Source organism: Xyrauchen texanus, chromosome 50, assembly GCF_025860055.1.
Source record: "Xyrauchen texanus isolate HMW12.3.18 chromosome 50, RBS_HiC_50CHRs, whole genome shotgun sequence".
Classification (NCBI taxonomy): domain Eukaryota; kingdom Metazoa; phylum Chordata; class Actinopteri; order Cypriniformes; family Catostomidae; genus Xyrauchen; species Xyrauchen texanus.
Window position 1 is genome coordinate 11,315,654 of NC_068325.1, and position 25,812 is coordinate 11,341,465.

Genomic DNA, 25,812 nt, shown 5'->3' on the forward strand with positions numbered 1-25,812 from the left:
ATCTTTGTAAATATGACAACTGCAATTAAGATTTTTGTACCATAATCCCAGTGGACAGGGTGTACTGGACAGAGACAGGAATATTCTCTGCCCTGGAAACATCTCGCACTGTAGCTGATATAACTGCAGTGGCTAGATGACCAGTGTGACGACTGCAAATAAACAAACAAAACAGTGTTACAAAAGTGTACAATTCTAATTGTGAGAAATATTTATGCTTTAAAGATGTAGATTTTTCAAAGCAGTCAGACCATTTTGGTGTGGAGAGAATCGAGAAGCTCTTGCTTACCTCTTGCTATCTGTCTTTTGGTCAGCAGGGGTGTTCACCTCCAGTCTGGACAACATCTCTAATAGATGGCTGTAGTAGGTATAAATAATCATCACTTCCTCGTTGCCTGTCAAGTAATACACAGTACATGCCTTCAGCTAATTGATTTTTGCCAATGAAAGATATATAGCTATAAGCAAGCCAAAACGGAATCTATGCAGCCAAAAAAGCTCGACATGGGACTAAACATAAGAAGTATGCTTTGTATGTGAGTACATATTATATTTGGATAATCAGTTTAAAATAACATCAGAAATATTTTAGTTTACAACATTCCAGAAATCAAGGTTATCTGTAGAAATAAGCAAACTAGCCAAAGTCATTCCTCACCTAGAGAGAAGACTCTTTGCACTTCTGTCTCTGGGATGAGGATCTCATCATGGCTGTTGAACTGGCTGCCGTGGACTGAGGGCTTGTACATACAACTGCAGCTCATCTGTGACAACTTCCGTGGCTCCAGATGAACACCTAGAAACCATAAATCTTGTGACTTATCAACCCACAGTACACAGTGGACACTTGTACACAGTGTTAATGTGAGACAACCAAAAATAGCCATGGCTAAATATTAATAACGTATATTAAATTATGTAAATGTTAAATATTAGAGTGGATGTCTTCGTTTTTTGTGATTGTAAGAGTGCGACACAAACACAAGTGGCTCCATCGTACCAATGTACTTCGTTGATATTGTGTAGCTTTTGCGTTCGGGCCAGAGTGAATCCGCCAGTGTCCACAGCAGCTTGTCAATGCTCTCTACAACTGTCAATGGTCCGTGGTAATTCTAAGAAAATACAGAAAATGATTTCATAAACCTGACAGAAAAGGGTGGCCACCCATTTTTTCAGCAGCCATTCATCTTCTCTATACACATGTCAGAAAATAATTTTATAAAGAGTTCTAAGTCTTGAACCATAGCAACCAGCTCCAAGATGAATCACAACATTACAGTAAAAGTAAAGAAATATTTTGTATTTGAATTTGCATTTCATATTTGAAATAATGAATGAAAAAATGTAGAAGACTTTTGAGGGTTAAATACAAGTTAACCTTTTAAGATCTGAAGGTGTATTTAAAGATTTCCTGTTTCAGTAGCATGCCCAATATGAAAGGTTTATACCAAAGAGGGTCAATTATTTAATATAATCTTAAATAAAACTAAAAATTATGAGACTCTCAGCCTAAGAAACTGCTGAAAATTCACAAAAATTTTTTATTTTTTTTCTGATTTGACACTATATATATCTCTGGGTGTAAATAAGGTGGCTTCGAAAATTTTTAATTTTGTTCCCAATCATGTCAACTGTTACTGAGAAAAATATTGTGTTGATAAGACAAAGCAATCAAAAGTAATAGCATTACTAAAATAATTTATCCCAGTGTCAAAAAATGTCTCCAAGTCTCCAAAAGCCTCACCAAACAAATAAACATAATAATTGAGCATAAGAACTAATTACACATGCAAATACAACAATGACTAAAGGTATACTCTCTCCAAAGCATGCAGGCATGAGTAACGAGATCTCATTCAGTTCCATTCAGTGTCATTTAAGCCATCATTGAGCATGTGTCATGTCCTCTGTGCCATCTCCTGGTGAGGAGTTGAGGAATACCCATGTTTGGATGACTTCCACCTCTAGTTGCAGCGATCTGAATCCTAATTCAATTGGTTTAGTATTCCATGATGCTGGACAACGTACTACATCATTTCCAATTAAGTCATCTGATCCAGGAAAGCAAACACGTTTTTAGCCAGATAGCACATTATGTGCTGTATACACATTGTGCTTTGTGTGGATTATATAATGATCTATGCATCTAATTACATTGTATGTGGGCTAGTTATAAAGACAATCACCTCCTCTAAGTTTATTTTAGTGAAGTTATTAGCAAAAACGCAGCATATAAGCAACAGCTGTTTACATGTAACATAGTATAGTATGTCAAAGACATATATTTAGCTATTACTCGCTATATTTTCGACTGTGAGTAAAACAAACTGGTTATATTCTACTCTTTGAGAGATTTCCAATGACATATGACACATTGCTATTTGATCAGTCTGATGTTTTTCCCGATTACAATAATATGTGCAGTGCAGCACTTTTTCAGTTTTAGTTATTATGCCTATATGCATTGTATAGTACAGCTTCTAAGCTTTAAAGCAGTACCTATTTTGTCTTGGTCAAGACTTTAGTTTAGTTAAATTTTTTGATCATTCATTTTTCTCTAGGGTTAAGCTCCATTGCTAGCAGCAGTGCTTTTTTTAACGGAGTGAATAAACTACAAGTCCCATAGAGCACTGCAAATGATATAACCAAATATTTAATGTATTTTTTTATTGGAAAACGCCACTTCCATCCTTTCTATTTTAACGCTACAACATCCTACAGTAACTTAGATTAGGTAGGTAGATTTCCTCCACTAGCCTGCAAAATTTCAAGGCTGTTGAGATTGCTGAGATTCATGTTTTCATGGTAACGGCAACTTCTCTAATTGGTGGATCTCGATTCAGAATTGTGGGTAGTGCAGTTCTTCATCAGAAATTTGTTATTAAACATGATTTTCAAAGTCACACTGACTTGTTGGTTTAACAGAACCATCGCTATACAACTTCGAAGATCATGGTAGGTCTGTCTTGATACAATAATACCCCTAAATCAATTTTGCTATGGATATTTTATTTTTTTTTTTTACTTCAACCCTGTTGATCTGTACAGGTAATGCAAGGTAGCTTTTCAACATACCCCATGTGCTTTCAAATCCTTCCACTGTTGGGCCATATCAGGGTCAATGAGTCTGTAAGCTAATTCCAAGCAATTGCTGATAATGGACATGAAGACCTCAGAAGGAACAGCTATTTTATTGTGTTGAGTGGCTGATGCCTTCTTGATGGTTTCAATGAGGTACATAAGATCAGAATGTGTGATTATGTTGACATTGCTGTCCATAACTTTCAAAATGGTACTCAAGAGAGCACTACTGCGATTAAGTTCATTTGCTGGGAATAAAGTAACATTTTTATTCACAGTGTCCTGTGGAAAAAAAGAAAAAAAAATAGATCAAGTTGAGAAATTACAAAAATTACAACCAAATTACAAAAAGTCTGTGACCACTAGTAAACGTGCTTCTATTTTGCATTTTTCTAAATTAATACTTATACTTTATTATTTATTTATTTTTTATTTATATTACAAGCATACCAATTTGAGTGAAAATAAAAAAATGACATGAAATGTCTGTACGTACATGGTGCTTTAATTCAGAGGTGGGACCAAGTCATTGTTTTCCAAGTCACAAGTAAGTCTCAAGTCATTGCATTAAAGTCCCGAGTCAAGTCCCAAGTCAAGGCAGGCAAGTCCCAAGTCAAGTCCCAAGTCAAGGCAGGCAAGTCCAAGTCAATTTACAAGTCCTCAACTTTTAGCTTCAAGTCTTAAACAAGTCATTAGAGCGCTTTGCCCAAATTAGAGTCAGAGTATTAATTACTATAGTAAATTTATAATAATTTTATCCAGAAGTTTCTAATTTATAATCTAATTTGATCTTTTTTTTCTTTTTTTTTATCGATATCTACCGGTAAAGACCAAAGAGGGTAATAAAGATGATACATGGATCTTATCTTTGGACACACATTAAGGCAAACCAAACTTTTACTCTAAACACGCAGTGAAAGGACGCTGAACGTGCTGAACTGGTGAGTGAAATCTGAAATATTACCAGGCAGTGGCTAATTGCAGACATTTAAGTTGCATATACCAGTTATATACTGTAAAGGGCTGCGAACAGAGTAAATGATCGGTTTTGTGATTTTTAGAACCATAACCATTATAATTAAATAAATATAGCTAAACACATGACAGAGGACCAGTGCGTCCGCAAAAGAATGAGTGTGTTTTCATGCACGTTCTAACCAGTTATGCTCAAAAAGCACCAACGTGTGTGGTCACAATAAATGCCGTTCCTTTATCAAGGTCATACATCAGCGTAATAAAACACCGGGAAGATTTTGTCCATTACACCAATTGCTATAACACGTTAAATGCTACTGACTGCAGTAAAAAATAGTTTGCGGTTCGATATGCAGACTTTGTTAGCATGTAAATCTGCCGTGTGCTGCCATAGACATGTATGTTACTGAACCATAGCTGACGTAAATTAGTTAACAACTTACTTCTGTCTGTGGATTTTCAGATGCCTCACAAAATTGGACGTTGTCGACGAGGTGTCTGTAATTTTGGGACCACAGGTTCTACATGTTGCAATCCTTTTGTTGCCTTTAACGCTGTATTCAATATATCCAGATTATATCACCTTTGGTATCATTTTTGCTGTGTCTTAGTCCTTAAATGCGCGCCGCAGCCTTCAAACTTGGTCCAGCTTTCGTGGAAGCTGTTTGGTTGGTTGTCTGATTGGTTGAATATGGAGCATTGAAATGCAGATTTGAAAATCAAATGAATAGTTTATTTGGGAAATGAATCGTTGATTTACTGCACATTTTTTAATTGTACAACCCTTCTCTTTGGTTTTAAAAAGTACAAGTATTTCCAAGTCAGAGCGGCTGAAGTCCAAGTCAAGTTGCAAGTCATTGCTGTCAAAGTCTAAGTCAAGTCGCAAGTCTTTTTTTATTCTATCGAGTTAAGTCGCGAGTCATCAAATCAGTGACTCGAGTCAGAGTCAAGTCCAAGTCACGCGACTCGAGTCCAAACCTCTGCTTTAATTACAGCTTGCACTTGAACTGGCATTGAATGTTTCAATGAAAGCAAGGAAATCTTTTCTGACTTAACATGTTCAGTGACCAATTTTTGGATTAGTGAATTTAAAATAGTGCAGAATAGTAAATATTTATAATATTTATTTTTGTCATAAATGTTTTCTTTTTTTATTATTACTTTTTATATATAAATTCATAAACAGTTTTTTTTTTTGTTTTTTTTATAGTGTTTTTTAGAATATTTAATAAAAAGCAGCAGTGAGACCTATCTTAACTCACAGGTTTGGAATTTAACTCATTTCTGACTTGTGTGAAGAACAGGGTCCCGGGAAAACCAAATGAGTTCTCTGAAATGAAAAATTGAAAGACATGGATCATCACAAATGGTGTGCACAAAAAATATAAATGCACTATATGTATCAGACAAATTTTTGTTCACTGATCTGGGGTTTCATACATATAAAAATGCTTTACAAAATTTCTTAAGAACACATTTTAGAATCGATAAAAACCAAACTCAAATTCAGAATGTTACATAGCATGTGGTCACCTTTGTGGAACAGGCAAACACTTCCCTTACGTATCGTACAAAAGTCATAATTCAATTTTCCACTTGCAGTGTGAAAGGTAACACAGGCCTCATTGTTAGAAATTAAGTCATCTTCAGCAGAAACATTTTGAGGCAATCTTGGACCCAACCAAGGGATGATAAGTTGGTCTGGTGATTGACTTTTGATACCTAAAAGAAATATGAACAAAACATAAATAACAATGTACATTTAAAAGAAAAAATTTGGGCTGTCAATTGATTACACTTTTTAATCGAATTACACAATATGCTGATTTATTAATCGAATATACCTGTATAAATTTAGCAAAAAAAAGAAGCTTCTCAAATAACATTAAATCAATATAGAATTATAAAATAATTCTAAATAGTTATATTTAAATAATCATAAATATAATATATATTATAAATGTAATAATTAAGATAAAATGCATTATATTCTTGTGGCAGACGAGTAATACAATACAAAAAGTAGCTTTAGAAGACAGAATTTTGTTTATTTCCATATTATTAAACAGAAGCCTATCGTTGGCCTACAGCAAATGGTTAATGGTCTGCACTTATAGCGTTTTTTTAACCTTAGCGGTTTTCAAAGCGCTATACACTGTGATTCATTCACCCATTCACACACACCAATGACGGCAGAGCTGCCATGCAAGGTGCTAGCCAGCCATTGGGAGCAACTTGGGGTTCAGTGTCTTGCCCAAGGACAATTCGGCATGTGGGCCAGGAATCGAACCACTAACCCTGCGATTAGTGGCCAAGCCGCTCTACTACCTGAGCCACAGCTGCCCCAAACAATTCACAGCGATCCATAGTGCAAGTGAATTTGTTAATCTGTAAAAAATAGATTTATTATAAGGGCTTTTCTAAGGATGCATCAAAGCACAAATGCATTAGACGTATGCTTTTGGAGATTGAGATTTTTTGAAATCTCAATTTGATTGTGTCACTTCATAACCACAGCGTTTTTAGGTCGCTGTGTAAAGTTAAACATAGTTTAAAATTTGGAAAAACCACGTGTCTGGAAAACTGAATTCGAGTTGTGCTCTGTCCAGATGTGTTTGAATGCAAAAACGTGTCCTCATCTTGTGCTGTTGCTAGTGTCAAGCAAACCCAAGACCCAAGTTTGTTCTCTGTACAGTCACTTGTTGCCAATACAGCTGGAGTTTCACTTACGGCCCCCTGCTGAAAACAGGTGATACTTCAAGCTTGAAATTGCTCTGATGGTGGGAATATTCCTATTTACGGTCAAGGAACATGATTAATTGCTTACATTTTTTAACACATTATTTTGTATCAAATTAATAGCACTGAATTAAGACATTAAATCGACAGCTCTAGAAAAAAAAATACATAATTTTTAGCATATTTTATCAGTATGAAGCCACCAAACAGCAGACAACTGACAGCAGAAGTTTGCTTCATGTCTGCCAAAAATTTAAAGTGATGTCAGAATGACTCATAATTATCACACTCTCCAAATTCTGGTACATGTATAGACCACATCTTCTCTTCTGAAAAGAATCAAGAACTTTGGATCCATTAATCATGTGGTGGCCCCGTGTCAAATGGGAAGTGAATGTTTTGAAGGGTGGGTCTCAGAATTACAGCATGGATGAAGTATTTACAACCATTTTAACCAGATGTAACCAATCACAACTTTGCTAAGACTGTATTCACACTGGCAGAAGAGCAGAATTTAGCAAGTCACTCCAATGGCGGACATCTCTGGAATGGTCTCGGAAGCTATTTCCAGTCATTAAAATGCATCTCCTAATTACTTGAATGGGGGAACACCGAAATCTCAAACAGTTGGTCAAGAGTATGATCAAAGAACATATTTCAAATCAGCAGCAAACTGTAACAACACTGGAATCCAAAATTGTGTTTCTTTGCCTCAGATTATGCTAAAAGACAAAAAATGTCTGACTTGTATAGCTAATGCACATGCGTGTTCTCGAGTTAATAGGCAGGCAATGTCTGTATCTAAATGGTGATTAGCTCTTTTGCCTGTAAGGCTGGAATTCCATTCTACATCCATTGACTGTTAGGTGTTCCAATTTCTCCCATTCATTTTAATAGAAATGGCCTGTCTCTGCAAAATAGTCTTTGACAAAATTAACCCATTTCAAGTAAGGCCCAACACCAAAACCACCTCCAATGAAGACCAAAGTAAACTTTGATTTTCTGTGTGCCACGTCATCTTGCGCAAAGTGCGTGTGATACTAATTTTGGACAGTCCGTATGCAGCCTAGATTTTTTAGACTCGCGGGCAGTCAGCGTCTTTGCACATCGTCGGATCTTGCACCTGCCGTTGACTGTGATACTATTTTAACACAAAACAGTCGTAGTATGCCTACGTGAAAGTGTCCATATGGCCTCAAAGTCAAAAGAGTATTCTTTGAAAGGCTGAGTGCTCGACTGTGCGCAAGACGGAACACTATGCAGAAAAACGAAGCATACCCTAGACTTAACTCTACCTTGACATGGCGATTTCCCCCAACGTGTCTGTAGAGAGGTCTCTATTTCCAGTACAGACTCATTCAATTTGAAGAACAAGCCAGAAGGAACGGGTGAACAAATTTTTTCCATGCTTCGAAATTCACTGTCGGCCAAGAAACGATCCCACATGTACAGCTGTGTAATGTTCCCACAGAGGGCCTTATCATTTTTGTAGCCTCCAAACGAGTCTTGCTCTTGTCCAATGATGAATAAGCCATTGCCCTCAATATGGCTTGAAGAGTTGAGGGAACTCCCAGAACCCACATTTGTTCCATCCGCCCAGATGGTCCATTTGCCAGTATTCCCGACCCAGCTCACACATAAAAAGTGCCAGACAGCATCGTTGGCAAAGGCTGATACGTAGGTAGTTTTCGAACCATGCACCAGCAGTGCAAGCTGGATGGGTTTGTTCTCCACAATTTGTGCTTGGAGTTGGAACTCATTAATTAACTTCTTTATGGAATATGAGAAAACAGTGGAAAGTCCATGGCAAGTAGGTTCAAACTGGAGGTAACTGCAAACAGTCAGCGCCTCCATGTTAGGGAACTTGTGGCGTAGGCGTGCTGATTTTTGGTGAGGACGCACCGGAAACTCCAGCATGTACATGTCTGGAGGGCCTGGAAAAAGAGCAAACACTATCTGTTAAATTTTCAAAACAACCTGACATAAGCATTGAACATTTTTACCCAACATCATCACAACAGCCACTGTGTTAGTTAAGGCAGGGCATGCTGGAACTACTTTGTCTGCTGTGTTATATCCAAATGGCATTGACATCCACTGCAGCTTGTCATCATTTTGCATAACTGGTAAACTAAGCAGAGCTGTTTGTTGGAGGACCAGGGAAACTTGGAATATGGCACTCACTGCTTATCTTGGAAATGTCTGCTCTTTCAATCCATACAGGCTGAGTGATGTTGAGAGACCATAGAAAACTTGTGAGGTTTTGGATCTCTTCAGCACTGGATGCCACAGCTAGGGTCCCTGAACGCTGATGGCAGAGTTTGTGAGCAGCATGCCATTGTTGCTGATCTGGCACATACTCGTAGTAAGTCTCGTCATGTGTAAATAGGGATCTGCCCTCCACTGTATAAGCAGGAAAAATGTATTTACATACACAAAAATTACCTAAAAATCAAACTTTACACATAGCACACAATTATCTCATGGCTCAGGAATGTTTTGCAGTGTAAAGTGACAAAAAGTGGTTAAGGAATGTACTGTGGTTGTTCCAAATCTGTTTTACTTCCTTTATTACGTGGAATACAAAAGGAGATAGGGACTGACAGCCTCAGTCAGTCACCATTCAGTTTGATTGCGACTTTTTCTAATTGCAATTGTAGTTTTTAAGGTAATTGAACAGTAACTGAAACTGTCATTCTGCCTTTTTGTTCCAAGGAACCGATATCAGACAGTTTTGAAACAGAATAAAAAATTACCGAATTGTAATTTTAAGGTAAAAGTAACCCTTTAGGTAAAATAAGAAGCATACTATAAGCAGTGGTATTTCTGCACATGTGCTTTCAAATTCTTTCCTTCACGTTGTGCTGTCACAATGCCACTTCAATACTATTGTCTAATATGTTCCATAATAATAGCCTGTGTATAACAGATATTACACCTAAATAAGAATTAATTATAAGCTTACCTTAAAAAAAATTCTAATAAAAAAAATAATAAGTTGCAACTAGGCCTACCTTTATCAATACAGTGATGAATGAGGACCTAAAAATACAAGTGTGCAATAAGTATCGTTTATATATAAAAAGGCTAAGTATGATGTAATACTTGTTAAAACCATATTAAATGTTCAACGCATATTTTATTAGGAAAGATGGGAATACTTACAATAACATTTGAGCAAATAATTTCCAAAAAATTCATCCTGCGAACAAAATTAAGTGTTACAAATGTTTCATGAACAATGAAAAACTGTTTTAACTTGATTACAGAGTTTAAACATAAAAAATAGCCTATTTTGAACTCGCGCGAACGCTTAACCATCGCTGAATATACATGTAAATGCCCCAAAAATGAATAAAACTGTCCATTACCTTTCAACTTTCGCTGATATAAGGGAAATACTTAGTTGTAACTCGTTAGTTCGTCGTAGTAATGTATAGTACTGAGTACAGTTAAGCAAATGTTTCACAGACTCTTTCCATGGATATGTTTTCAAACTGTGAGGAACTCCTGCATGAGCTCAGAGGATTGAGTGCGCCACCCGCGCTTCACTTCTGCACACGCGAGGAGGAGAGACTCATACTCGCCACTCCCCTCACAAACAAATTTGACATTACTATTTAAAGAAATATTTAACACAAAAATGAATATTCTCTTATCATTTACACGCCCTCTTGCCATCCCAGATGTGTATGACTTTCTGTCTTCTGCAGAACACAAACAAAAATTCTTATAAGAATATCTCAGTTCTGTAGGTCCATACAGGGCAAGTGAATGGTGACAAAAAAAAACAAAACACACATGATGCCTAAAAGTAGATTAATCCATGTTTTCTGAAGCAATCCAATCGATTGTGGGTGTGAACAGACCAAAATGTAACTCCTTTTTCCCCTGTACATCTTACCATTGCAGTCTCTAGGCACAATCATGATTTCAAGCTCGATTACACTTCCTAGTGATTGACGCATGTGCAGAGCGCTAGAGTAATCGAGCTTTAAATCACGATCGGCAAGAAGATTGCAGACGTCAAGATGTACGGTAAAAAGGAGTTACATTTTGATCTGTTCTCACCCAAAACCAATTGGATCTCTTCGAAGACATGGATAAAACCACTAGTCTTATGGGTAACTTTTATGCTACCTTTATGTGCTTTTTGGGCCATAACATTTTTGGTCACCATTCACTTGCATTGTATGGACCTACAGAACTGAAATATTCTTCTAAAAATATTTGAATGTGTTCTGCAGAAGAAAGTCATATTAATCTGGTATAGCATGAGGGTGAGTAAATGATGAGAGAATTTAAATTTCTCTCCAATTTAATTTTTAGGTGAACTGTCCCTTTAATGTTAATACAAATTTTTTTTTGATTTTGTGAGGTCTTAAAAAAAAGGAGTTGGTGGTAATTGGTCAGCAATAACTTTAATTGTAGGTTGTGTGGAAAATAAATGTTATTAATTCTCATTATGCTTAATATCTTTTCTATTATTTCTTATTAACTGTAAATGGCTTTCTGTTAAATGAACCAAACATGTTCAAATACTTAGATAAATAGTTTCTCTTTTTGAGGGCAAGTTGACTGAAGTTTCTTTGTATGGCCATCTCTAGAGGAAAAGGGAGGCTTATCAGAGGACACAGCCGAAGAGTGAACAACATTATTTTGGAATGTGCTGAGGAAGACTAGTGTGGATGAAGAATAATGCATTTCAAGACAGGAACTGGTCCTTGTAAGGTGAAGAAAGATAGGAGGTTCTATGGTAATTACTTCTAATATTTAGCTTGTGTTGGATAAATATTCTGTATTTTGGAATTACCCTTTGTAGCTCTCTGAGGTATACTTTGGTAGTGGGAGGGCTACCTGGGCTAGTGAGTAAGAATAAAGATTTTCTTTGCTTAAGCTTTACAACTGCAGTGGCCTGATTAATTTTACAGGTGAATTTCTACCACAGCTTTCTTGAAATAAAAAATGATATGGGTTAGACCAAATAAAAAATATTTCATACAAATACCAACATAATTAAAGAGGAAACAACAGTTTGAATCCCAGCAGGTATTTATTACTGATCTTATAAATTATTGTCAAACAGTTACATGATCCAGATTAAATGCTGCAACACCTGGCAAAAAAACACATTCCCACACTTAGAAAAATGTTATACGCTTGTGCTACCAAGCCTGTGCAAAGGTTTCAAGTGCAAATATATTTTCAACAGTAAAGTGTTTTATGAGTGAGTTATAAGCAATTAGGAAATAAATGACCCAAAAAAACAAAATTACACTACCATAAAAATATGTGCTTGGCCATTTGTAAAGAATATATGCCCACTCTCATACGTCAAACAAATAAGCCCTTCATTAAAATCCTCATACGCAACTATAATGAAATCTACAGATCGTACAAAATTTGTTCAGATAATGTTCTACAGCACTACAGAAAAACAATATTGTATGCCTGAAGGAGTGCAACTTGTTAATATATAAAAATGTTATTGTAAATATAGGAGTTAACTGTAGCTGTAACCATTACACACAATGAGGTTATAAACATGACTCGTACCCCCATTCACACCCAGCGGGCGTCTTTGGAACACGTGCTAATGCCTGAGGACACAGTATACAAAACCTTAGGGACTGTTCGATTCCTGTTGTCAAAACCAGGTTCTATGATATCCGCTTTAGCAAAGCAGACATCTTCTTCCAGCATTTCATCTGTGCTTTTATCGAATGCATCTGTCAAAGCATTCAATGCAGAGTGCACTTCATTTCGAGCAGCCATAACACTCCTCACACATGTAAGCTGAAGACGGTCAGCACGAATGCCTCCCAGTTGCCGCGGAAGACCGCTGATGACATTGTCAATCGTCTTGGACGAAGCCTGTATTGATTGTCTGAAAGAACTGAGGCCAACGTCGCTCCCCCTCCCTATATTATAAATGATACATAATAAAATAAAGTCATCAAAAATGTGTCATAAATGAAATTGATTCACGTTCATATTATTGTGGCAAGAATGAGGCACCATACCCTTCAGGGAGCGTGACAGAGAGGAGTGGAGATCTGCGATTGCCTGGTTTAACTTGAGTAGTTTACTGGCTGTGTTCTGAACTCCACACACATCTGAGTTTTCATCGTCCTCTGTACAGTTTTCAGTGGAGTCTGACCTTTCCTGTGAAAGAACAGGAACAAAAAAACATTGTTAAACTACAACATAAAATGTTTCTTTTTTGAAAAGCGGTCCATACAAGAGGTAGACCGATTAATCGTGCCAATAGTTGCTTTTTGGATCTATCTGTCATCGGAAAAAAAAAACATTTATTCCTCCGTATTCTGTGGCCGGCGTTGGAGGATACTACAGTTAGAACAACTAGATTTTACAGTGTTCTAAATTGAACAAGGGCATGAGAAGAAAAATGCTAAATGGAAATGTGTCCAGTCAGCACATTGTCTCTAACAATATATCCTGTAAATAATAAAAAAAAACCTACAGAGCCCCTTAGAGAACAGGGTGGGAATTTATTTCTGAAATACTTTTGCGTTCCCTCGCAATAAGTTTAGCATGCCCTCACAATAGTTTTGCGTGCCCTCGCAAGAAGTTTTGCGTGCCCTCGCAATGAGTTTTGTGTTCTTTTGCAATAAGTTTTGCTTGCCCTCCCAAGAAGTATTGTGTGCCCTCGCAATAGTTTGTTTCCTTGCAATAAGTTTTGCGTTCCCTCGTTTGTGTTCCCTCGCAATAATTTTGCTTGCCCTCGCAAGAAGTATTGTGTGCCCTCGCAATAGTTTGTTTCCTCGCAATAAGTTTTGCATTCCCTTGTTTGCGTGCCCTCGCAATGATTTGTGTTGTGCTGTAGTAACCATATTTTTTGGCAGAAACAATATGTAATTACATATATTACATTACAATAGTAATGTTGTGGTAATCATGACTGTTGTAGGCTAACCATGATTTTAATACAGTGTACTATATCCATTTGGTAACCATGCAGATTAACCATGAGAACCACAAAATTATGATTTTTATTACCATAGTTTTTGTGTTCCTGTAGTATTATTATATGGTTTCACCAAAAATATCAAGGTTAAAATATGGTTACTGTAGTAAAACCATTGTAAATTTATTGGGAGGGAATGCAAAACTATTTCAAATCAAAAATATCCTTTCCTGTCCTCTAAGGACTTTCATATAGACCTAATGTCTAATCTTGTGAATATTTAGGCTATAATAAGCTTAATTTGGTAAATACTTACATATAGACCATTGTAACTGAGCCAATTTTTAGTCATTTCAAAATAAGAGTCCTGAAATAAGAATGTGTATTTCAGACTCGTTCATAATCCCCAGTTATGCTCAAATCTCTATTATTGGGATTTTGTTTGCACAATAAACTGCCTCTGGGATTTTATTCATTTTGAACTCTTGCAGCCTCTATGTCTGATCCCATCATTTAAAGGAATGCTAATAAAGTTTTTTAACATTCTATAAATCGATTAAAAAAATTATCGATCAATAAATTGGTTATTGGCATTTTCCACCAATTTAGTTATATTCATTTAAAATCTAGTTAAAATTCACTATCGGTCAACATATAGTCCATACCACAAAAAAAGGCTTACAATAGCTTTGTGTTCGGAACGTTAGTTGCTGAACATCCCCTCCATTACAGCTTTCAAATCTCATTCACACTTCGCAATCAGTAACGAAACACTCAAGAACCAATACTATTTGGCATCACTGAGTGCATTTACATACACGTTCTTACACCGATTATGCTTAATACGTCAGCATCACATAAGGTCATGTAAACGCCTTAAATTATTTTCCTTTATCAGGGTAAGGTCATAAATGGTTTAAGCAAAAAAACGATCGGCATACATATTTTTTCCTATTACACTGCTTTTACGTTTCATGTAAACACATTTACCGCTGTTTAACCCAATGTGTGCAAGTGCGCAAGTTCACAATTTTATGTGAAAAGCAGAGAATAACTCAATGATTTCAAGTCTCATGCAAGCGTGGTTTTCTTACATTGTTGGATTTTTTGAATAAGCTGTTTTTTATTAGCATATTGGTGCGCATGTACACGCTCTTTGACGTCAAACCTGGCGTGATGCATCTTTCACAAATCTTTCATATGGTTTCAGAAAACTAGCACAGGACTCATGTGGACTACTTTATGGTAGTTTATGATCATATCTGGAGCTTAACAGCATCCTTTGCTAACTGCCTTAACATCTAATATTGTATTCCGAGAAAGAAAGAAATGACATGAAGGTAAGCAAACGATGACAGAATATTTTTGGGTGAACATACTTAAAACATGACTGCACTGGTTCATAGATACAAAACAAACAACTTTTGCATGGAAAAGCACAGTGTGTAGGGTAGGACATGTGGGATTGAGGTAAAGGGCGAGTGGTGGGGATGCATTCATTTTTTAATCCTATTCTCTTGTGGAACAATAACATAGAGCCTGTAGTTTGTGCATTGAAGATAACAGCTACAGCCCCATTAAAGTGACAGATGACACTCCACTCAATCCATTTATTTTCTAAACAGCAAAATGACCAAAGACGCACGATAAGATCGCTTGGGTCTGACGTTTTACAAGCGTTGTGAAAGCGAGTCATTGTGGGGCTGGTCATCAATCCAAAACATTTAAACATTTAGTAGACGTACCGACAAACTGCAGTGGATGTAGCTTTGCAGAGAGCGGGCGACCTCCATCATTTTGCTTTTCAGGATTTGTAAAATCTAAATATAGACAAAGATTATAAAGTGATGGTAAGTTATACTTTTATGACAATTATACAATTATAACAGACAGAACAAACTGTACTTAAAAAGAAAATCTGTTTATTTACTGGGTTCAGATGTTATAATGTTAATCAAAAGCACATTTAAAAGGTTTTGTTGAATTTACAATTATACTCCGTTGAATTTGTTACACGTATGTAGATTAAAACAATTTACTCGTGTTCTAGGCTGAGCCATCTGCGCATCTTGCAGAATCTCTTTAGTGATGGACAGGCCAATGTCGAGAAGAGCAGTAACACTTAAACGCATCCCATCCTGCAAAAAATCCACAACCGACCTCTAAAGAGAAAAAGCCGAGAGACAAAGATAAAATCTAAAACATTCATGGATTTGGAAATGGATTTTCATGCCTGCATGAGTGCCAGATGTATGTTTTTAAGGCTACTTTCATAGGCTTTTATTTTAAGGCATTTATAGCACTTTTATTTGCATTATGTCTTACAAGACGGTCTTCAAGCCTTTACAGTGGCTCCTCTAAATTTAAGCCTTTCCAAAAAAAGAAAGAAGATACCCACATTGCCTATGATCTCGGTACCAAGTTCAGTCAAATGAAGATCAGTTCCATTCACTCCTGCCAGCAAACCAATGGTGTTGAGAGCTGTTTTCAGACATTTGGCAACCTTCCTCTGGGCCTCTGTTACCATGGAGGAGATTTCAGAGTCACAGCCCTGAGAAAAGAAGCGTTTATTAAGCAGAAAGCACCAAAGATTCAGTTGTTAATAACTAGCATTCAGGAAACCATAATGTGTTTTACCTTTACATTTATAAATGCATTCTACTACTAGAGGTATATGAGTGACCATTTGAGCCACTAAGTAATCAGTTGAGAAATCAATTAAGCAATCAATTAAAGAATATCTAAACGTGGAAAAATATATTTATCTACATTATATTAGTATTAAAATATAATAATGATATGTTCAATTAATATTATTATTACCATTTACATCATGCCTTACATAGTACCCACTCTATAATTAGTTGAGAAATCACTCAATCAATTAAATTATCAATTATAAAATGTCTAAACATTGATAAATATTTTATATAAACGTATCATAATTATATATTTTTTTACTTATATATGGTAAATTGTTATTATTATTATTATTATTATTATTATTATTAATAATAATAATAATAATAATAATAATAAGTGTTTTTATTCTTAAATATTTTTCTCATTATTATTATTATTATTATTAATTATTAATTATAATAACGTTAATAATAATAATTTACATTTACCTTTCTACAACCTAATGTTATTTTACAGAACATGAACTAATCGAAACACCTTATAAAAAGTTCATATTAAAATAAAAACAGATTGATATAAAACAAATGATTACTAAAAAGACATAGATATATTAACTATTCAATTCAGCAATTAATAATATAAAAATTATTTTCCTAACAATTAACTAGTTAACTAATAGAACCTTCTTGTACTGTAAATTGCATTTAGGTAACATGAACTTACATTGAACACGAAGATGTTTTTTTTTTGCAGCATTTATTAATCTTGGTAAGTAATTTTTAAAAATTCAAAATTGTTTTAGTTTTTACCAGTTCATATTGCATTAACTAATATTAACTTGTACAACTAAAAAATTGAATCTTATTGTAAAGGGTAATCGTTCTTTTAATATGCGATCGCAAAGGGATTGATAATTGCGTTTTTAATTTCTCTATGGGCCTAACAGATAAAAAGCATGACCAAACAACAACCCGTGGTTTAACAATTCACTCTGAATCAGTTCTTGTGGTCGACCGATACAGGACACAGCCGATATGGGCTGATGCCGATACCGATATCTAAAGAGCAGGGTGGCCGATATAAATGCTTATAAACGTACTACAATTTTAAAACAGCAAATCAGATTTTGGAATTGACACAAGGGAAAGTTAACACTGTTAATCAGCCAAATGATCATAGTTATCAGCTGATGCCGATAATCGTCAACTGGACAAATACCGGCCGATTCATCGGCCTGGCCGATATATCGGGCTATCACTAATCAGTTCCAAGACTAATATTATATTTCACATTATGGTAATAAGCACCTGAATAAGTAACTGAAGGTAGCCTCCGATTTTCTTGACCTCGTTCTTGAGCTCCTCGGGCTTTTGCGACACTGCATTTGAACAAGGCTTAAAGCTGGAGACCCAGTGCATAGTAATGAACACGGCCCTTTCAACAGCTGAGGTGGCCTTCACCAGATGAATCTGGGCTTCATTGCTGCCTGCAAACACTGTTTTCACACAAAAACACAAGAAAATGAGACTCCTTGTATAGAGCTGTAATGACAAAAGCTCCACGGCATTCATATTGAATTGACTATAGACACTGATGAATGACTCTGTTGATTTAGGTTTGTTAAAAATGCTTACGGTTTTCCTGAGTGTCGTCGTCAAGGTGCTCGTAAAGGTCTGCGATAGACCTCACGGCAGTGTGAATGGTGAGCAGGTCTAGGGTCAGTTTGTCTGCTAAGCTTTCGCTCTCCTCCACTGATTGGCAGGAGCGTAGGCGAGCAACGGCGGCACCAATCAGGTCCTTGCAGATGCCCGGGAGGGCGGAGTCAGAGGTGCTAGAGTGCAGGGAGGGGGTCTTGCTTTTACCCACCAGCCCTAAAGAAACATATATCAAAATCAACTCAGAATGAGTTGGTCTAAGAAGGTATTCAATCATATTTCAGTCATAAAAAAAAAAATACAAAAAACCTAATGAGCTTCCTACCTAAAACGCATTTTAAGGTCAAGCCCACACTAAACCGTTTTTGTTTAAAAACTTTCCATGCTCAGTTTTCTAACTCACTTTTCTTTCCGTGTTTCATAGTTTTCCAAATTATTTAGTAATAGAGCATTTTCAACAGTTTCAGTGAAGGAAGCAAAATCAGTGTTTTCATAGCGTACTAGTGTAGACATTGCCTTAGGCAGCAATGCATGTATCCTATGCAGAGAAGGCCATACCAGAATGCATAGCGAGTTGAAAGAAATGCTGATTATAAACATATTTAATTCTACACTGAAAAGCATTAATAACAGCATAGACTAAATAGAAATGCAATATTTGTGTGTTATGTATGTGTATGCTTATTAGTGTATTGCATTAGCTTAGCAACATGCTAACATCTGACTCTTTTAGAAGCCATTGTAGTTTCACGTGAGGAGTGCCATTTGTGTGACTTATGGAGTTGCTGTCTATGTAGATTAGAGCTGTCACGATTATGAAATTTGGCTGATGATTAATTATCAAACAAATAATTATGACTATAAATTGTCTGTTTTAGGGCTGTCACACTTACAATGATTAATTGTCATACAAATGATCATACTTCTTAAGGTGTACTTCTTGAAGCACACATACTCTTTAAGTCATTTATTTATATTTAACTTGAAATCATATAATAAAATAGGGATATATGATTTCCTTTAAGGCTATAAAAACTCTTAGTCACATGAAAAATAATAGAATACAAAATAATATAAATATCTTCATATAATAGAATACTTAAAATGTATTCCTTAACTTTAGTCCTGGTCCATTTTACATTTACACTATTATTTTTGGAACCCTGTCAAACTGAATCTCTATTATATTATGGCTGGGAAATTGAAACGGAAGTGTTTTAAATTAAAACTGTATCCTTTATTTGCACTTCCTGAAACTTCACTAATATTTTTCCCCAATTCCTGTGGCTAAAATTGGCATTTACAAATTTCCAGGAGGTACATGTTTGATTGCACATCCAAGCACAGAACTTATTGTGTGGAGCAGTGCAAGCTTCATTACGCGCAACGCATGTCTTGGGTATAATGAGACAACATGGATTTACTTTGTGGAGAACGGAGATTTCACCCGCTAGTGGCAAGCCAGGTGTGGGAGAGATACGGCCAAGCTGCAGTAACTCTTTGCATTGCCCGAAAACACTAACTAGCTGTCATCTGAACCAGTGTTAAAAACAAAAACGCAAGAGAGAGAGACCCAGCATGTGCGAGATAGTTTTGTCATTCAGTCTCTATGAATATGTACTCTTTTCACATGACCGCATTCGCGACCGGAAGTAAAAATTAAATTACGTTTTTATTTTTGCTTACTCATTTGCTTCAACAGCAAAATAAAAAAAATCAACGATTACGCTTTCACAGCTTTACAAAAGAAGATCCAAATATAAAGTGCTGGATAACAGCAGTACGTTTTTCTCTCCTTTTACTCCCAAACTTGGAATGCCCAATTCCCAATGCAATGGCGGCGGACAAATCTCAGTTGCCTCCATGTCTGAGACCGTCAATCTGCACATCTTATCATGTGGCTTGAGTGCTTCATGGCTTCATGCTATTCTCAGCGGCATCAAAGTACAACTCACGACGCACCCACTGAGAGCGAGAACCACATAGCGACCACAAGGAAGTTACTGGGCCAATTTGGTTGCTTAGGAAGCCTGACTGGAGTCACTCAGCACACCCTGGATTCGAACTTGCAACACCAGGTGTGGTAGTCAGTGTCTTTACGTGCTGAGCTACCCAGGCCCCTAATGAAGGAAGACTTCTGAGATTTTGTGTTTCTTAATTCTAACATCTCCACAAAAATATTATAAGCGGCATCTCCTCTGTGTCACTGTGTGTCATTAACACCTTGTGTATGAACTCCAATGAGTGAGAACATTTGCATTACCCAGACATTCAATTAAAATGTTTAACCGGGGTGCTTTACATTCACTATCTAAAGCCTCGCTTATATTTTTAAAACTCAACAGGTTTTGCAAAAGAGCTACTACAGGCTCACTTTGAAAATATATCAAGGGTACTTTACCTGTAGACTGCGAGGGAGCACAATGTAAGCTCTGAATAGGGTGCACTCTGATCTCATAGAGACGCCCAGATATCCTCCTACTCTTTAGCAAACTTCTACTCCTAGAACAAGCACAAGTATAGAAGGTAAAAATTGTAAAAAAAAAAAATTCTGAATATTACAGAAACAAAACAATGTAATGACTTAAAAGGAATATTTCAGGTTCAAACAAGTTAAGATCAATCGACAACCTTTGTTTTTTTTCTCCCCTTTTTTCTCCACAATTTGGAATGCCCAATTCCCAATGCGCACTAGGTCCTCGTGGTGGCGTAGTGACTCGCCTCAATCCAGGTGATGAGGGATGACTCTCAGTTTGTCTGAGACCGTTAATCAACGCATTTCATCATGTGGCTTGTTGAGCGCGTTACCGCGTAGGCTTATGCCATTCTCTGCCGCATCCATGCACAACTCACCACACACCCCACTGAGAGTGAACCACATTATAGCGACCACGAGGAGGTTAACCCATGTGACTCTACCCTCCCTAGTAACCGGGCCAATTTGGTTGCTTAGGAGACCTGTCTAGAGTCACTCCGCACGTGCTGGATTCGAACTTGCGACACCAGGGGTTGTAGAATCGACAGGATTTGTGGCATAATATTGATTACCACAAAAATTTATTTTGACTTGCCCCTTTAAAAAAATATACGGGCTATAGTGATGCTCTTAAAATAGTGAATGGGTCCAATACGTAAACGTTAAAATACTAATTGTTTTAAAATTATAGCCACAAGATATAAACAATATGTGTGTTAACAATGTTAAGTGTGATAAAAACACTTACTAACCTTTTCTGTATAAAGTTATAGCTAATTTTACAACTTCGTCGCCATGACAATGTAATGTCAACAAACCAAAAAACCCTAAAATGACGATTTAAAAAAACTTTCAACTCAAATTATTCAAGAGTTTTAACAGAATGTAAGTGCTTTAATACATTTATAAGAGTCACATTTCTGCCTTTAAACACTCCAGAAATTGGCTCCCATTCACTTCCACTGTAAGTGCTTCACTTTTGATTCTTTTTTAAAGGACGAGCGAGTCAAAATGTTTTTTGTGGTAAACATCATACCACAAATGTTGTTGATTTAAGCTTAACTTGTATTGATTCCAGGATATAGCTTTAAGCATTATTACCAGACATATGCCATTTGATGCTTCTACTACAGACAGTTATGCCATATGTGTCAAAAACAATTTATTGCGGAAAATGGCGTTTGAAAGGTTGAATTGAGTCCCTTTTACCATCCCCCTCTAGAGTCATTCAAAGCAAGGACTGACAAACACAATGACAAAGAGGAAAGGAAGGCACAAAAAGGAAAAGTGAGTGAATATAATATGAAAGTTACCATCTGTAAGAACAAGACTTCATAGAGCTGGAGAAGCATCTTGACGCCTGGTACAGTTTGGTCTGACAAATCGCAAGTATTGAATTTGGCTTCATTCACATGCCCATGTGGGCAATGAAAATGGCAATGCAGAAAAAAATGGAAAAGTAAGTGGAAAAAAAAATGGTGGAGGATAAAAAGAAAGAATGTGCTTCTTTCTGGACTTTTCCATAGAGCTTGGTTTACAAGGAGTAGAAAAACAGAACTTGTGTTATAATTTCCGGGCACAGATCGCACCTCTGTTCATTCTTTTTTCAATTAGGAAGCAATAGAAATATTCAGTAGGGTCCAAAAGTATGAAAAGTATTTAGCATTTTTCTGATTGAATAAAAATACATTTAATTACTAATTAAATTATCAGCATAACAAATTGAGTGAAAAGTTGAAGACTGGCAATCAAGGCAAATCCTTTTGTGCAAATTTTATGAATTTGCTGGTATGATTAGTGACCCAGAAATCAGGCTTTTGGACCTCACTGTACATTTAAAAGTATAGACAACTGCAAACCACCATCATGGGCAATGAAAGCAGGAGAAGACTAATAAATTAAAATACCTCCTACGAGAGAACGAGGAGGTTGAAGAGGATGCGGATAGGTCTTGTTCCCACTCATCATTAGGGTCGTAAAACACGTCATCATCTTTAGAGGCGCTCTCCCCCTGCAGCCAATAAACATCGAACTTGATTTAGCCTCGGATACTTTTACGATAATAAGAATGAATGCCAACACTACACGATTCCTGCTTTTATTGGTTGACTACAGGGAAATAAACAGGCTTGAAATGACCTCATCTATCATTACATGCTAATGACCATGTTTCTCATTAAAAACATAATGTATTTAGCAATGAGATAGGGTTGCGCCATTTTTTCTCAGATTCATATAGAGCGTGGTGTCTGGTTAGGACACGATGTAGGGTTCAGTTTGTTTCTGAAGCTCTTTATGGTCAAGTGGGTGAACATCTTTAACCTGCTCGAGTTCCCTCATGGCAGCCAAGTTGTTCTGGAACTTCTCCAGACTCCAGAATGTGGAAATTCCCAGTTTGGTGTTCTGAACTTGGACTTGCAGCTCAACATCTTCACCGCCGTTCTCTTTATCTGTCACCTCATGTCTGAATGGGAAAGGTAAAAATATAGATTTTCCAATGCAATGCAATCTTCATTTGAACAAGCTCGATATCGATTATATATCCCAAGATCGATCTTTTACTCTATGCACAACCCTTCACTATAATAAGAGGAAATCACTCATATTTGCAAACAAATTTGCGCTATGCGACTAAAAATTTATGTATTCGGCAACTGGCTGGTAAATGTTTCAAATTCACTCACTAGAAAGTGTGTAGTATAGAGGTGGACTATTCAGCAGCGAGATCCTTTCACTGCATATTGAGAGTAAAAGTTGTTCCGTGTAATGTGTCTCCACATACTCTTTGTGTTCTTTACAGTCAATTATTGATCAAAAACAACAAAAAATACAAAATTTATTTTATCAGGCAAAGCAGATAAGATAAAGCCATTCGAGTCTCTCTCATTAACATGCGCTCAATTACAGACACGCAGGATTTCCTTAAAGGGGTCATATAATGCCATTTTTGTACAAGTTAATATGAATCTTTAGGGTCTAAATGAAAACTTTGTAATATACTTTTATTAAAAATTCTCATTAGTATTTTAAGAAAACACTAATTTTACCTGCTCAAAAACAGCTCTATTTTCAGCACGGCGTTTCAGAGCATATGACTTTAAATGATAATGAGCTTTGGTCACCCCGCCCCTCCGTTCTGGAGTTATTCTCCGTATAACAGTATATATATTAATCAGTAACATACAAGTGAACCAGGTGTAACTTAGTGTTACCATGTTAACTGTAACACCTGCGTACACAGTTTTTAATAACACAATAACCATAACGCGCTGTTCATTATAAACGTGGGATTATGAATTATATTGAGAACGTCGTAACGTTATGGAAAACATGCCATAATGTACCCTGAGTGTAAACATTAGCCACATTCATTGTGAAGCGTGCAAGCGATTTGCAAAGATTAATATAAAGGTTAATAAAACGTTACACTTACTTCTTCTGGAGGTGCAGAGGGAATATAAATAGTTGGTACCGAATCTTTTTCAGCAGCAGCTTCTTAGCAAAACCAGCTTTATACTGACCCTCGTTTATAAAGCAGTCTGGTGAAAAATGATTCGCGCAAACATGAACGCGTTGACGTTGCTCATGGGGAATATTCCCATCGTAAACAAAACTCAGCCACTGCGTCTTCAGCGGTTCAGATTTAGGAACATCAAAATGACTGCTGTGTTCGTTATTACACCGAAGAACAGAACACCACAATCGCTTAGGCGCCATTCTGCTCCAATGTATCAACAATGATGACGGCCTATGATTGACAGCTCGCTCACGAGCGAGGGCGGGTCTGTGTTGAAACACTGCTGTCAATCAACAATCCTGGGAGGGGCGTCCGACCGTGTGACGTCACACAGTCGAACGGCTCGATTTGAGGCAGGGGAAAATATATAAGGAGATTAAAACAAAAACACTGGATGGATTTTTATCATAATAGGATGGTTGTGTACAGGCACAGCCAACACACATTTCAGTACAATCAACTTGAAAAAGTGCATGTACCATTATATGACCCCTTTAAATTGACAGTACCGTTTTTTCACGTTCAACTAATCAAGTTGAATACTTGTAAATAGTATAAACTATGCAATTAAACCATAAACATGTAACAAAATATAATGTGCATTATAAAGTCATATTTATTGATTAAATACATTAATTTATACATTTTTAAAAAGCTAAAATGTAACCAAAATGATGAAAAACTAATAAAAAATTATTAGTAAAATTAATATTGTTTCTATTTAGAAGGTATCCCGTCTAATTAACAGCATTATCTGGGAGAGAATTTCTTTCATGCATTTTCCATATGAATCGATATCAGAATCAAAATCTTGTGAATCGGAATTGAATCTAGAAATTTGTATTTTCTTTACGTTTATCTGCACTGTTTTTAAATTGTTTTCCAATAAAAATGCATTAGAAAGCCATTTTTGACTGCTGTGCCACATCTCAACATTTTTCAATGTTTTTTAGTCGCAGTCAAGTTAAAAAGAACTGAAACATTTCAAAAAAATCTTAAGACTCCAATGTTCTTTTCTTTTCGTTGCACTGCATCTAGCATTTTTTTGTACAAAAACACGTTTTGTCTGAACTTTTGGTAGACCGATATATCGGTTTTACCAATTAATCGGTGCCAACAGTTGCTTTTACGAAATATCGGTTATCAGCAAAAATCAATGCCTGTAGGTGCAGGTAGATTTATTTCATTTCTCCGTGTTCCAACACTGGAGGTTTCTACAGTGAGAATGGCTTGATTAGGTGTAATAAACAATCACTGACACCTCCTGGGGATCTAAATCTGTATAATAATAAACATTATTGCTGGTGAAATATACATATAAAAAACCCTTCATCTGGTGAATATATTAATATATAATTTGGTTAATAGCAAACAGAGCCAAGTCTCCATCATTTCAAAATAAGAGTCCTAGTGTGTTTCGGGCTTGTTTACAGTTAAAAGTCCTGCATTATGGACAAAATCTTTGTTTGAACAAACTGCAACTGGGAATTTATTATTTTTATTTTTTTCATTTTGGACTCTTGTAGCCTCTATGTCTTTGCCCGGTCATGGTTACATTCTATAAAATCGATTTGAAAAAAATAGATTTGGTTATCTGCTTTTTCACCACCTTAGTACCAAAAATATACCTGCTGAATACTGTGTGTTTCCTGAGTTTTCCACTGATTTTGTTTGCTTCTTCGATCATCAAAGACAGCTTCATGGCGTTCCACTGTGGATAGGCTGCCAACATTGTAAAGCAAAAGACAGATTAAAAAGATCAATAACACTTTTTAAACACAGAACTTTTTTAAAACAC

General features: G+C 36.3%; 2 protein-coding genes across 10 annotated transcripts in view; both read right to left on the minus strand.

The window, feature by feature from the left end:
- The window catches only part of LOC127641069 (adhesion G-protein coupled receptor D2), a 306,626-nt gene extending 296,356 nt beyond the window's left edge, over window positions 1–10,270 (minus strand). For all 9 annotated transcript variants that reach the window (XM_052123831.1, XM_052123833.1, XM_052123830.1 and 6 more), the window contains exons 1-12: window positions 10,167–10,270; window positions 9,961–9,997; window positions 9,810–9,837; window positions 8,980–9,198; window positions 8,091–8,729; window positions 5,590–5,778; window positions 5,319–5,386; window positions 3,076–3,363; window positions 1,001–1,112; window positions 659–796; window positions 290–395; window positions 41–152 (exon numbers count right to left, since the gene is read on the minus strand). In XM_052123831.1, coding sequence (XP_051979791.1) covers window positions 41–152; window positions 290–395; window positions 659–796; window positions 1,001–1,112; window positions 3,076–3,363; window positions 5,319–5,386; window positions 5,590–5,778; window positions 8,091–8,729; window positions 8,980–9,198; window positions 9,810–9,837; window positions 9,961–9,996 — 1,935 coding nt within the window. In that variant the 5' untranslated portion in view covers window position 9,997; window positions 10,167–10,270. The remainder of the gene's footprint in view (window positions 1–40; window positions 153–289; window positions 396–658; window positions 797–1,000; window positions 1,113–3,075; window positions 3,364–5,318; window positions 5,387–5,589; window positions 5,779–8,090; window positions 8,730–8,979; window positions 9,199–9,809; window positions 9,838–9,960; window positions 9,998–10,166) is intronic.
- A 1,573-nt stretch (window positions 10,271–11,843) lies between these two features.
- The window catches only part of kif14 (kinesin family member 14), a 33,239-nt gene continuing 19,270 nt past the window's right edge, over window positions 11,844–25,812 (minus strand). The window contains exons 20-30 of the mRNA XM_052123720.1: window positions 25,643–25,736; window positions 22,820–22,961; window positions 22,405–22,508; window positions 20,423–20,523; window positions 18,001–18,237; window positions 17,674–17,861; window positions 16,122–16,274; window positions 15,763–15,885; window positions 15,469–15,543; window positions 12,819–12,960; window positions 11,844–12,716 (exon numbers count right to left, since the gene is read on the minus strand). Coding sequence (XP_051979680.1) covers window positions 12,358–12,716; window positions 12,819–12,960; window positions 15,469–15,543; window positions 15,763–15,885; window positions 16,122–16,274; window positions 17,674–17,861; window positions 18,001–18,237; window positions 20,423–20,523; window positions 22,405–22,508; window positions 22,820–22,961; window positions 25,643–25,736 — 1,718 coding nt within the window. The 3' untranslated portion in view covers window positions 11,844–12,357. The remainder of the gene's footprint in view (window positions 12,717–12,818; window positions 12,961–15,468; window positions 15,544–15,762; window positions 15,886–16,121; window positions 16,275–17,673; window positions 17,862–18,000; window positions 18,238–20,422; window positions 20,524–22,404; window positions 22,509–22,819; window positions 22,962–25,642; window positions 25,737–25,812) is intronic.